Source organism: Zea mays, chromosome 2 (assembly GCF_902167145.1).
Source record: "Zea mays cultivar B73 chromosome 2, Zm-B73-REFERENCE-NAM-5.0, whole genome shotgun sequence".
NCBI classification, from domain to species: Eukaryota; Viridiplantae; Streptophyta; class Magnoliopsida; order Poales; family Poaceae; genus Zea; species Zea mays.
Window position 1 is genome coordinate 235,946,226 of NC_050097.1, and position 12,476 is coordinate 235,958,701.

The following is a 12,476-nucleotide window of genomic DNA, read 5'->3' on the forward strand; positions in this document are numbered from 1 at the left end:
TGATGATCTCTAAGTTTTCTAGGAAGTTTGCTTTCTCTCATTGCCTTTTTCTTACCATACGGGCTTATTTAGTATTTTGCCTATTGTAGGTCAGTTTGAGTGCATTTGCATTCTTGTTCTCTGAGTTGGTTCAGTACAACCAGACTCAAGTTGACAGCATTACTGAGCTAGAACGGAGGTAACTCTATTGTGTATCTATTGTTCTGATCTTGTTTGATGAATCTGTATTGAGGTTGATTGATTATTTTCTACCATGCCCCTTTGTTTATTTTGCTCTAATTGATATGGGGATATGTGGGTGTAGGCGTGTAGCTCTTAGCAGTGAAGGTAAATCTTTTTTCTTCATTATTTTGATGAAATATGGATTATTCACCCTGCTGTTTTTCCTCGTTTAGCACAAAAGAGTAACATGGAGCTGCCACAATTTAATATGACGTTTTAAAGTGGATGAACCGGGCTATTTTAATTTCCCTATGTCAAGTCATGATCCTACTTGTGTTAAACTTCTAATGAGGGACACAAAAAAATGGGGTAGTAATTGTTAAAAAGCAGGACCCAAGCAAATTCCACAAATCTTGCATGCATGTAATAAAATATATATTTCACAAAGAGAAGTTTTAAATTTTTGAGAGGATGAAAATCATATACAATCAAATCAAACATCACAATAAAGAAGCAACCTAGATTATGCCTGAACTTGTCGTTTGTCCCCTCCCTTAATTCTGCAGAATATATTTAACATGCTCAAGGACCCTCATGGCGTGCTCAAAGACAAAGACTAGGACCAGGACTCCATGGATCCCTATAGCTAGACCACAGTCAGTTGCTTGCTAGAGAATTTTGTCATCGGACTATATGCATTCCACTTCCTCATTCTTCTATCTGCCCTGCTTTTAGGCCCAAATCTTCTCTGGGTACCATTTCAAGGTTGGACCAGACTAGATTAGTTCCTTTTATCTTGTTTGTATTCTTGAAAATATCGCAGTATCATTTGGTGCTTCAATTAGTATCAAAACACTGAAACTAGAATGTCCTTTGTGATCTATTGGTCATTTACTACCATACTTGTCCTACCAGGTATCAGTTCGACATCACTGCCATGGCAAATTGCTGCTGCAGTTTTGCTTAGCTTTGGGTTTATAATTGATGGCCATAGAAAACAGTTTAGCTACTAGCAGTAGCTAAAAAGATTTAGCTTATAGTCGCAGTTGAAAAGGCAACAACAGAGTTGGAGGCAATCACAAGGGCCTATGCGATTATATCATAGCAACTTAAGATGACACAACCTGGAGAACACTAGCTCCCTCCACCACAAAATGATAGGGATAATGTGTCCTCTTCTCCTTGAATTGCTGCCCTTCATTTAACAGTGAGAAATATTTTTTAGATGCATCACATAACGGTGCTCATGCAAACTTATTTTCGTCATTTTGTAATCATCTGGTGCTCATGCAAACCCTGACAGATAACCAGTTTTGCACTTAACTTATTTGTCCATGTGAGAGATGGATTATGCAAAAAATAAGAAGGGGGTATGTAAGTTGTTTTTCCCTGGACCAATATGCTGCTTCCAATTTTGCTATATTGTCACCTTAGCCTCCCCTTGTAGGTGTGACTAATCATAGAATTTGAATGGGATGAAGTGTGATGTTGTCTGATTTATTAATCTATACTACTACATTAATTTAGCAACGTCAGCGTCCACACTCCCATGCCCCACTCGCGTGCCTCCGTGGCTCCGTTCCCTCTGATGTCGCCCAAAGCAATGGTAGAACGATATAAGCTGATGCTTTATAGTAATAAAAACTTCTTTCTGTGATTATCATCAGATAATGGCTGAAATGTTTTGCTCTGATAGAATATTCCCAGATATCAACAATTTAAATAAATAAATTTTACATTACAATGAACTGTAGTACATTTGACTACATTTCTGTGATTATCATCAGATAATGGCTGAAATGTTTCGCGGAAATGCTGAAATAGTATGCATCGAGGAGTCTTTCCATCTTGTATTTGGTTCTTAAATTAGTTACTTGATACTTTGTGTATAGACATCTAAATAACTACTTCTTAGACTAATAACTAATGGACAACAAGGGTTTAAAATGTGCACTCCTTTGTGTATAGACATTCCAGTTCTGCACTTGTAATTGATAATTGAAGTATACTTTGCAGAGAGGCTCTATTTGCTAAAAATGAAAATGTCATGGGTGAAACCAGTCCCAAAACCAGATTAAGACACTTGCCCAACTCTGCAGATACCATAATTATTTGGCCTCTGAAATCTAAGTTCAAATAGCAACGATTGTATTAATGGCTTCAAACAATCAGAATCAAATATACAACTAAGAGAGACGGCTTACCAAGTGTTTCATTAGAGTGAAAAACAATCACTGCTAATTTCCCTAAACCCTAAACTCTGAGATAACTCCAGCCACATGACGAACCCTGCTGACTCGGCTTTCCCCTGCCACAACCATTTAAAACGATAAATGTACTCTCATATACAAAATTGTTTGTGTAGTTTGAAGTACTTTACGAAAAACATTTATGAATCGAGGCAGTGTTCATGACACTAATCAGGACATACATTTGTATAGACTATCCAAACTCCTAAAGCTCATGAACATTAGCTAGGCAAGGAAAAGATGAGAGGAAGAACTTGGTTGTCTGCATTAATAGAATATGCATAGTCAGAATTGTTAGTATAACAAACTAATTATTATGCTAATATATCCTATTATTGAAAGATGTTCTTGTAAAAGGACCAATACCATTTATATAGTACGATGGGAAGTGGGAGTGATGGTTCATTAACACACGAGTCACATTATTTAGGAAGGGCAATGAAGAAAGAGAACATAAAAACACCTACAAGATATAAAATTACTTGCATATAGAGAATACTACCTCCGTTCGGATCGTTTATGTATGACGCTGGTCAATTCAATTTTAAACTAAGTAGCGTCATATAAAAAAATCGGAGGAAGTAGTTAAGAAGGTAAAAATGGCCTACACCCGGATAATAAACCAAAGCATTATGTGTCCATGAGAATTGTCTTGAATTAGCTCCACGACTACAGACAACATTGTTCCTACTGTCTTAAATCCAAGAATAATCATGACCAAAATTAGAAGTGTACCAATGCCAATTAAGATGCACTAATTTCCTGAATCCTCATATTGGTTTAACCCATAGCAGTGAGCATTAACCGACCAGTAGTTAAGCAGGCTTCTAAAACTATGGCATAAACTGAAAACATAGAAGCACACAGAAACTATAAGCATAAGCCGAGAAATGTTTAAAAACCTCTGTCTCATGTTAGCTGTAAAGCTGTAATCAGCAACCTCAGAGAAATGGTGCAAAAGGAAAGCCGAGACCTAAAAAGGATGGCATGAACAAGCACCAAAGTTAGATGCATTGAAATTTAATTTACAACAAGCAATACGTAAACTGAAACATTGTTGGGAGTCTAAGACGATGATGCCTATAAGCATTGAGATGGAAAAGTGAATATGAGTATCAGTGCTAAAGGATCCTAAAAATTGTAGAGGTCTGGGAAAGGGAATTTCCAATTACACAGTGAACCTGTCATATTTAACATGTGATGGACTTTAAAAGTTGTAAATAAATTTATTATTCTGATCCACTAAAATTGTACGGACGGAACAATTGGTAACTCCCTTTGCTCACTTTTAAATTGAGCTTCTGCCATTGTGTTAAAAAACAATAGATATGGATTCATGATTTGAACCGTACACGTGCAGCAAAATGCTTCACAAACGGCGGCCAGAAAAAAGAAAACGAAAAAAATAGCTCGTCGCACCAATCTCCCATACCAATCTCGACCGCAGATGCTCTCCATGGAAGCCTCTCCTCGTTTCCTTGATGGAAGGTGATTTATTTCTCGATTTGGGCCGATTGGAGCAATCGTTGGCCGGATCTAGGGGCAATCTGTTGGCCGGATTGATTTATTGATTGTGCTGCCGAGTAGCATGCGCTTGATTGTGTTGCCGAGGAGCATGCGTGCGTACATGGCGAGGAGCCGGGGCACAATCTGTTGCCCGGATCGACGCGTAGCTGCCGAGGAGCATGCACGCATGGAGTATGCTGCCGAGTAGCCGCGGATCGACACGTAGGCTGGCATAGCAGCAGCGAGATTTGCGGGAGAGGAGAGGCGGGGATTGCGGCTGCGGGGAGAGGATAGGTGGGGGCAAGCTTCACCATGGTCGGTGTGGACGTCCACGTTACATGCTTATAGAGTAGTAGAGATTGGTTAGATTTAAAATGTCCAAACAAAATTTATCTATTATGGTGAATTATCTAACATTTGTTGTCTATATTTTTTCTATATCATGTTCAGCGATATTTCTATTTGCTTGTTATCATACCAAGTAAGCTTCTTAATCATTGTAGAGCTTGGTTGTTCATTTCAGATTCTATTTATGTGTGTTCTATATATTTGATACCCTTGTTTGTTTTGTTTGATAGAGCTATATCTGTTTAACTGGATGAGCGCATATAAAAGGACTACCGATTGTCTACCCTCTTTCAGTGTTGTTTATGTGCTCATGTTTTGTAGGGCACTCTTCTTGTTATGGATCAGATAGGATACAATGTTGGTCGCACACCATTCACAGACATCTCAAACACCATCATTACAGGTATAAAGCTTATTACATGCGTGTCGAAACGTATTAAGTACGAACACTAATCCACAAATTTGCATTGTAGGTAATCAAAATGAATCGAACTCGCTTGGACCAATTGTCGATGCTAAGGAACGTAAGAGGCAAAGGGATAGGGAAAGATATGCTGCGATGACTGTTGAAGAAAAGAATGAGAAAAATAGGAAGCGTCGTGAAGCACGTCAACGAAATAAAGGACTATCGATAGAGCCACTATCATCTAGAGGTGATGAAAAGTTAATTTTTTAATTGTTATACCTACATGTGTGTACTATACAAAGTTGATGTGTTGCCTTTTGTAAATGGGTGATATATGAAGAAGACGTTAATACGGACCAGGCATGTGAGGTGGTTAGCTTTCCAGATGACTGTAGCACCATTGATTTCACACATTTGTCAACACAAGATATTGCAGGTATAAGAATCTTAATTTTTGTCACATTTGCACTATCTATTATGTTAACTCTTTACTTATGCTAAAATGCTAAATGTAGGTGGAGACGAACAAGTAAATCTGGATGCATGTGATGATAGCGATTGGTTGCATAGGAATGAGACATTCCAGGCAAACAACATTGTCACAAGTAAAGACCTTTTGACACCAGGTACATGATTGTTCGCTTGGCTAAATATGCAAAAAACAGCATGTTTCAAATCGTTAAACGTAGACATGCCTTATTCCAGGTTGTGTGCATGAAACTGTTGATAACATACCTAAGCATACTATGAAAAGGGCCGCCTACTTTAGTGAGCGGTACAAAAACATGACTCCCGTCGAGAGGGAGTCTAGACGTGTACGCCTTAGGTTGTATAATAAGACACCAAGACGGAAAGATGCTAACAAAGAGTGCAGCAGAAAACGTAGAGCACTGCAGGGTGACACTTTGAATCAGGAGTCCATCGCCATGGAGGACCCATTATATACCCCTGAGGTTGTACGTCCTACAACATATGGAATTGAACCATATGGATCCTCAGTTACCACTTGTGACTAGGTTATCCCTGAATTCGTCATGACATCTTTCCTGCCAACTTCAACACAGACTAAGGATGTTGGTTCACTCGATATGTCTACTGAGCCACTAAGACATAGACATCATGTGCTATCTGAGACAAGACCAGCTACCTTAGGCCATCGAAACCAACAATTTGAAGCCGGCATTGCAAGGAACGTGGCTACAGTGACCGAGGATATTTGTGACGCTATGGAAGAAGACGATTGGACACATCCCCATCCGAATGCAGAGCTCCACAACAATGGTAATTACTACCAATTTTAAATGAATATTGCACGACAACGATAGCATGTAGTCCGACTAAACGTGTGAGTGCAGGCATGGTTGAACAAGGAGTGGACCATACACATACGAAGCCAAAGTTCATTTCCAATGGTACTTGTTAAAAATCTTTGTTCACATTACATTTTCCCCCACCCTAGATGCCCTTGTCTTTTACGTGGCTCATATTTTCACGATTCAGGTGATGATGATGAGGGTGTCATATTCGAAGAGGATGAGGATGATGATGAGAACGATGGATACCTATTCGCTGGGCAATGTGCGTACCTCATTTTTTTTATTATGATACCACGACTTATATAACTACACGTGTCTTAATCGTTGTTTTTCTAAAAAAAATATTAGATGATGAGATCGACGAGGACATCGAGATCGATGGTACTCAAGATGAATCTACTGCCACTGATTTGCCTGACCCGTATGACAAAGTGTACAGTAACGTGCCTGAAGAAACACATATGCTGAAGTCAGTTCCCAACTGCGGTTATTGCACTGCGAAGAAGTTTGAGTATGAGCCACCTGGGTTTTGTTGTCGTGGTGGGAAGGTTGAGCTAGCCCCACTGGAGACCCCTCCCCAGCTCCGGAGGTTGTGGGATAGTACAGACTCTGATGCTAGACACTTTCGTGATAACATTAGGTTTTTTAATGGCCATTTCTCTTTCACTTCACTGTATTGTTGCCTCGATAGTATGACAACTAATGTGAGAGATTCTGGTATATACACGTTCCGGGCACAAGGCATGATGTACCACAATATCAAGTCATTTGGTAGGGAAGGTGGGGCGGAGCATAAACACCTTGAGCTTTACTTTTACGATGATGATCCCAATCTCGAGCATCGGTACCGTAAGTGCCGCGAAGAATGTCAACAGAAAGACAAAGATGTTATTAAACAATTAGTTGGCATACTCCGTGAAAACCCGTACTCTGAGCACCTTAGGAGCATGGGCCATGTTGAGAACCTTGATGACTATCGTATCACATTGAACCTTGACCAAACGTTGAACCAGAAGACATATAACACGCCTCTCACTTCAGAGGTCGCTGCTGTCTAGATCGAGGGGAGCGAACGGCGAGGCCAGTTTAGCAAGAGCGTTATGCTACATGGGAAGGATAGGTCAAGCCACGGCATCCGCTCATACCATGGATGCTACGATGCACTATCGTATCCACTGTTCTTCCCTAGAGGTGAACTTGGATGGCATACAAACATACCAAAGGTCGGTGTATCCATGGGCGAAGTGGATGCATATCGTGCGACGCATAGGGCAAGTAATGCAAACGATGAAGATGCTGGTTAGTTGTTTCTTTGATATTTGTTACATAACACATTGTTAACTATCCTTTCGGCATCACAAAATAATCAATCCTTACGTATGCAGAATCTCCTAATCATCTATGTGTGTCCGTACGTGACTATTACTGCTACAAATTCCAGATTCGTCCAGGGATATTCAATCCAATACTTCATGGTAAGCGGCTTTTCCAGCAGTTCGCAGTCGACACGTACATCAAGATTGAGAGCTCCCGTTTAGATTTCATACGTAAGAACCAGGACCGGTTACGAGCTGACCTGTACCAGGGCTTGGTTGATAGTATGTTCGATGGAGACATAAGAGCAGAAAAGGTTGGGAAGCGAACTGTGCTGTCACCGTCGTTTATTGGCGGTCTCGTGACATGAGACGTCGGTATATGGATGCTATGGCTCTGGTGCGGAAGTTTGGGAAACCAGACATCTTTCTTACAATGACATGTAACCCCAACTGGGATGAGATAAGGACAGAGCTTCTCCCTGGGCAGACACCGCAAGATCGTTCGGATCTTGTAGTGCGTGTCTTTCACGCGAAGCTACAAGAGTTAAAGCATAGGCTGACTAAACATGATATTCTCGGTAAGGTCCGGGCCTACGTCTATGTCGTGGAGTTTCAGAAGCGGGGTTTGCCCCATGCCCATTTTCTACTAATCATGCAGAGGAAGTACAAGCTCACGTGCCCTGAGCAGTATGACCTTTTGATCTCAGCCGAGATCCCAGACAAAAAGTATCCTGAACTACGGAAGATGGTTATCAAGCATATGATGCATGGCCCGTGCGGGTCGCTAAATCCTATCTGCCCATGCACTAAGGGTCGTGCATCATGCAAGAATCATTACCCCCGGCCTTTCTGTGACACAACTTTGCAAGGGAAGGATTCATATCCTGTTTACAGACGTCGTGACGATGGGCGTAAGGAAAAGGTTCGAGGGTTCGAATTGGACAATAGATGGGTTGTCCCTTACAACCCTTACCTCCTTCGGCTCTTCAACTGTCACATCAATGTTGAGGCGTGCGGGAGCATCAAGGCTGTTAAATACATGTTCAAGTACATATACAAAGGCCATGATCGTGCGTCTGTTGTTATGAGAGATGCGAGCAAGGCAGATGATGATGTAGATGAGATCAAGCAGTACAGAGATGCAAGGTGGGTGACCCCTCCAGAGGCCTTATGGAGGATATACGGCTTTGAGCTTAGTCAGAACTCTCCACCTGTGATGCAGTTGCAGCTCCATCTTCCAAACATGCACATGGTGGCGTTTCACGAGCGCCAAATGGTCGAGCGAGTCGTCAACCGTCCAGGTGCTGATAGGTCAATGCTCACAGCATATTTTGAGGCAAATAGGCTACACGAGGAGGCTCAGGGCATCCTGTATCGTGACTTCCCTGAGTGGTACACTTGGCAGAGTGGTAAGGGCAAAGTATGGCAACGGAGGAAACGAGATACGGGTGGACAAGTCGGTAGAATAATCTCTGCTCATCCGGCCGAGGGGGAGCGCTACTACCTCCGTGTTCTCCTAAACCACGTGACTGGCGCCACCTCCTATGTGGATCTAAGGACAATGGATGGTGTCACGCTACCGACTTTTCGTGAGGCTGCAGAGAGAAGGGGACTGCTTGAGTCGGACAACACACTGGATGACTGTCTCACTGAACGTGCTCTTTTCCAGATGCCATCGGCGCTGCGACGACTTTTTGCCACAATATTGGTGTACTGTGAGCCAAGTGACGTGGCGGTACTCTGGCAGAAACACCTAGATGCTATGTCAGAGGACTATCAACACAGGAGTCAGAGTAAAACTCATGTTGAGCAGATGGTATTGATTGACATTAGGAACATGCTGCAATCAATGGGAAAGGACATAAAGACATTCCTTCTTCCTCCTATCATCGACACGTATGATGATGCTATTGGTACTGCTAGGGAGGTTTACGAGGAGGAAAGTATCGAAGCGGCAGTGGGAGATGTGGCTCTCAAAGACTCTCTTAACGAGGAACAGAGGGTCGCCTATGATAAGATTCTATCTGCCGTTGACACTGATCAACACGGATTGTTCTTTGTGGATGGACCTGGTGGCACCGGGAAGACTTATCTATACAGAGTGCTGCTCGCGACGCTACGCAGCCAGGGCAAAATTGCAGTGGCAACAGCTACATCTGGCGTTGCGGCTTCCATAATGCCTGGAGGAAGAACCGCCCATTCACGCTTCAAGATACCTCTCACTATTGACGATGGCGGTGTATGTAGCTTCACGAAGCAGAGTGGAACCGCAGAATTGCTACGGAAAGCATCTCTCATTATCTGGGACGAGGCTTCTATGACCAAGAGACAAGCCGTGGAGGCACTGGACAATAGCATGCGCGATATAATGGGTCGGCCCGAACTACCATTCGGTGGTAAAACCATTGTCTTCGGTGGGGATTTCAGACAAGTCTTGCCTGTTGTTCGTAAAGGGTCAAGGGCTCAAGTGGTCGCTTCTTCGCTACGGATGTCTTACCTATGGGAGTCTATGTCCCACTTAAAGCTTGTTAGCAATATGAGGGCAAAAAACGACCCTTGGTTTGCGGAGTATTTGCTGCGCGTAGGTGGTGGAACTGAGGTCACAAATAGTGATGGCGACATCCGTCTTCCTGACGAGGTATGCGTGCCTTATAGTGGGAGTGACAATGACCTTGACAATCTAATAGACTTCGTTTTCCCAAATCTCAACGAAAATATGTCAGATTCCACCTACATTACTTCAAGGGCGATACTGTCAACGCGGAACGACTGGGTGGATATGATAAATGCTAAGATGATCGATCGTTTTCAAGGGGAGCATATGGTGTACCATAGTTTCGATAGCGCCATGGATGATCCCCATAACTACTACCCACCTGAGTTCCTAAACACGCTGACACCTAATGGGCTGCCCCCGCATGTTTTGAAGCTCAAGATTGGGTGCCCTGTTATATTGCTTCGGAATATAGACCCTGCGAATGGACTTTGCAATGGCACCAGGCTGGTGGTTCGTGGTTTCCAAAGAAATAGCATTGACGCGGAAATTGTACTAGGTCAGTACGCTGGAAAACGGATTTTCCTGCCCCGTATACCTCTGTGTCCCTCCGATGACGAGATGTTCCCTTTCCAGTTCAAAAGAAAGCAGTTTCCTATACGGCTTAGTTTTGCAATGACAGTTAACAAAGCACCGGGTCAGACTATTCCCAATGTTGGCGTGTACTTGCCCGAACCAGTGTTCTCTCATGGCCAACTATGTGTTGCTCTATCTAGAGCGACAGCCCGCTCGAACATAAAGATCCTTGCCATCCCAGCCGTCGATGGGAAGAAGAGGTCGAGGAAGGGTGTAAGAAAGAATCCCACACTAGATTGTGGGACATATACCAAGAACATCGTCTACAAGGAGGTTCTAACAAACTAGACACATGGTAAGTCAAATCTCCCATAAAAAGATTTGTCTTTTTTTGTTTTTCCATATACAAGTTGAATTTAAAGTTTATATTTTTTGTGATTAAGGACATCATAACTTATTCTAGAAAAATATGTTAAGAATTTTTCATCATTATTTTATATTTAGTTTTGTACCATTAAAGTTATTATCTTATCTGATCCCTAACCTATCAAAATATTTATAAAAAAATATAATATATTTTTTCTAGGCTAAATTATGCTATTATATCTGATAACCAACAAAATTTGAAATAAAAACTTGGTTTGTACATAAAGAAATAAAAAAAGACAAAAAATTTAAGGGGTAAATTAAACCAACTCAAAAGAGTGTCGGGGTAAAATAAACTAAAAAATACTTTAGGGGGTTATGTGAATATTGTCCATAGGTGAGGGGAGTAATTTGGAATTTTTCCTTTAACAAATAACATGGAGATTGGTAGTCGATTATTTCTGCTACATATCTTGCGAGCCATTTTCTTAATTATTTCCTCATATCCTGTTTGTGTGCAGGGGGGATCAAAATATAATTAAATTTGAGGGTGATCATAATTCTCCAAGACCTCAATCATATTATGATTCAGTTTTTATATTCTTCTACAAATCTTTGCATCCTCCTCTACTGCCTGCAGCACGAGCTTCATATGGGAGCATTTAAAGTTGGTAACATAACCAATGAGGTAAATTAACGGAATACCTGTTGCAAAACTCCTTTTGAATCTGAAACGTATCTTATATGGTTTGTCTTCTAAGGAACCACCTTTGTTTTCCCTCCTAATTCTTGCAGAATTTCTTTGAAATCATCAATGGTCTACGGCCAGCAAACACTGCAGGTTGCAGTTCATCAACCGATGCACCTAACATCCCACATGGTGAGGTCTCAGCTCTTTGAGCTACTTTCTTGTAAATTGTAATGTTATAACAATTGGTTTATACTGATTCTTTTTTACCTTTTTTGTTTCAGATGGCACATCTGTAATTGAATTGTTGTCTGATAGCATGAACCAACTGTCCATTAAAATGAGAATCAGTTGGTAAGTTTCTTGATATTTTGTCTGTGTCTGATTGTGGCTATACAGATTCCATTAGCTGCAGGATTTTCTTTTAGACACGGGTATCCAACTGTTGATTGTTTTTCGTCATATTGTGTTTGCTGCAAATATAGCACATATGCACAACGGTCCTGTATTGGTGGATGTCATTACTGCAGTCAAGGTGTTTGTTTACTCATAGTGTTGCTTATTTATTAGGCCATCCAACCTGAAATGTGTCATGTGCCATCACAACATTGATTTACTCCATGATACATATGGAGTGGTGGAGGGAGATAGTCCTTTTTAATTGATGTTAACTTGATTCTCATGCCACTTTACTGTTTTAGTAATCACTAACTTCTCTACCACATTTCTTGATTGCTAGGCTCTCTGTAGTTTACTAAGTTACTTTTGTTGTGAGCTACTGTGGTAACTGATAACAACCATCATCTTTATATTAGTTATTACTTATTAGGATGTGCAACATCTTGTACTTTTCGGTACATGCAAGTAGACGAGTGAATGGCCTCTCTACTTCAGCGGATTATTTTGCTGCTAGCTTTTGTTTATCACACAGACACAGTTAATGCTTAATCCTCAGAGCTGCATTAAACCAAGTGGTGCTTACCTGGATTTGAGGACCTCTGATGCTTGTTTATCTCAAGTCAGCCTTTTGAGTCTTCATGTTTCGTTGA

The 12,476-nt window shown here is 41.4% G+C and overlaps 2 protein-coding genes across 2 annotated transcripts; both read left to right on the plus strand.

The window, feature by feature from the left end:
* Positions 1–4,492: 4,492 nt before the first annotated feature.
* On the plus strand, positions 4,493–5,687 carry LOC103648166 (uncharacterized). The gene is made up of 5 exons (XM_020549213.2): positions 4,493–4,668; positions 4,739–4,918; positions 5,015–5,107; positions 5,187–5,297; positions 5,377–5,687. The coding sequence occupies exons 1-5, from the start codon at positions 4,602–4,604 to the stop codon at positions 5,685–5,687; spliced, it is 762 nt and encodes a 253-aa protein (XP_020404802.1). The 5' UTR covers positions 4,493–4,601.
* Positions 5,688–5,706: 19 nt separating this feature from the next.
* On the plus strand, positions 5,707–7,045 carry LOC118476269 (uncharacterized). The gene is made up of 3 exons (XM_035965105.1): positions 5,707–6,083; positions 6,172–6,249; positions 6,336–7,045. Exons 1-3 carry the CDS (start codon positions 6,029–6,031, stop codon positions 7,043–7,045), a joined length of 843 nt encoding a protein of 280 aa, XP_035820998.1. The 5' UTR covers positions 5,707–6,028.
* The last annotated feature ends 5,431 nt before the right edge of the window (positions 7,046–12,476 follow it).

Coding starts and splice junctions, on each gene's coding strand:
- LOC118476269 (XM_035965105.1), top strand. CDS start 6,029: ATGGTTGAACAAGGAGTGGACCATACACATACGAAGCCAAAGTTCATT. Junction 6,084..6,171: donor GCCAAAGTTCATTTCCAATG/GTACTTGTTAAA, acceptor TTCACGATTCAG/GTGATGATGATGAGGGTGTC. Junction 6,250..6,335: donor ATACCTATTCGCTGGGCAAT/GTGCGTACCTCA, acceptor AAAAAATATTAG/ATGATGAGATCGACGAGGAC.
- LOC103648166 (XM_020549213.2), top strand. CDS start 4,602: ATGGATCAGATAGGATACAATGTTGGTCGCACACCATTCACAGACATC. Junction 4,669..4,738: donor CTCAAACACCATCATTACAG/GTATAAAGCTTA, acceptor TTTGCATTGTAG/GTAATCAAAATGAATCGAAC. Junction 5,108..5,186: donor GTCAACACAAGATATTGCAG/GTATAAGAATCT, acceptor TGCTAAATGTAG/GTGGAGACGAACAAGTAAAT.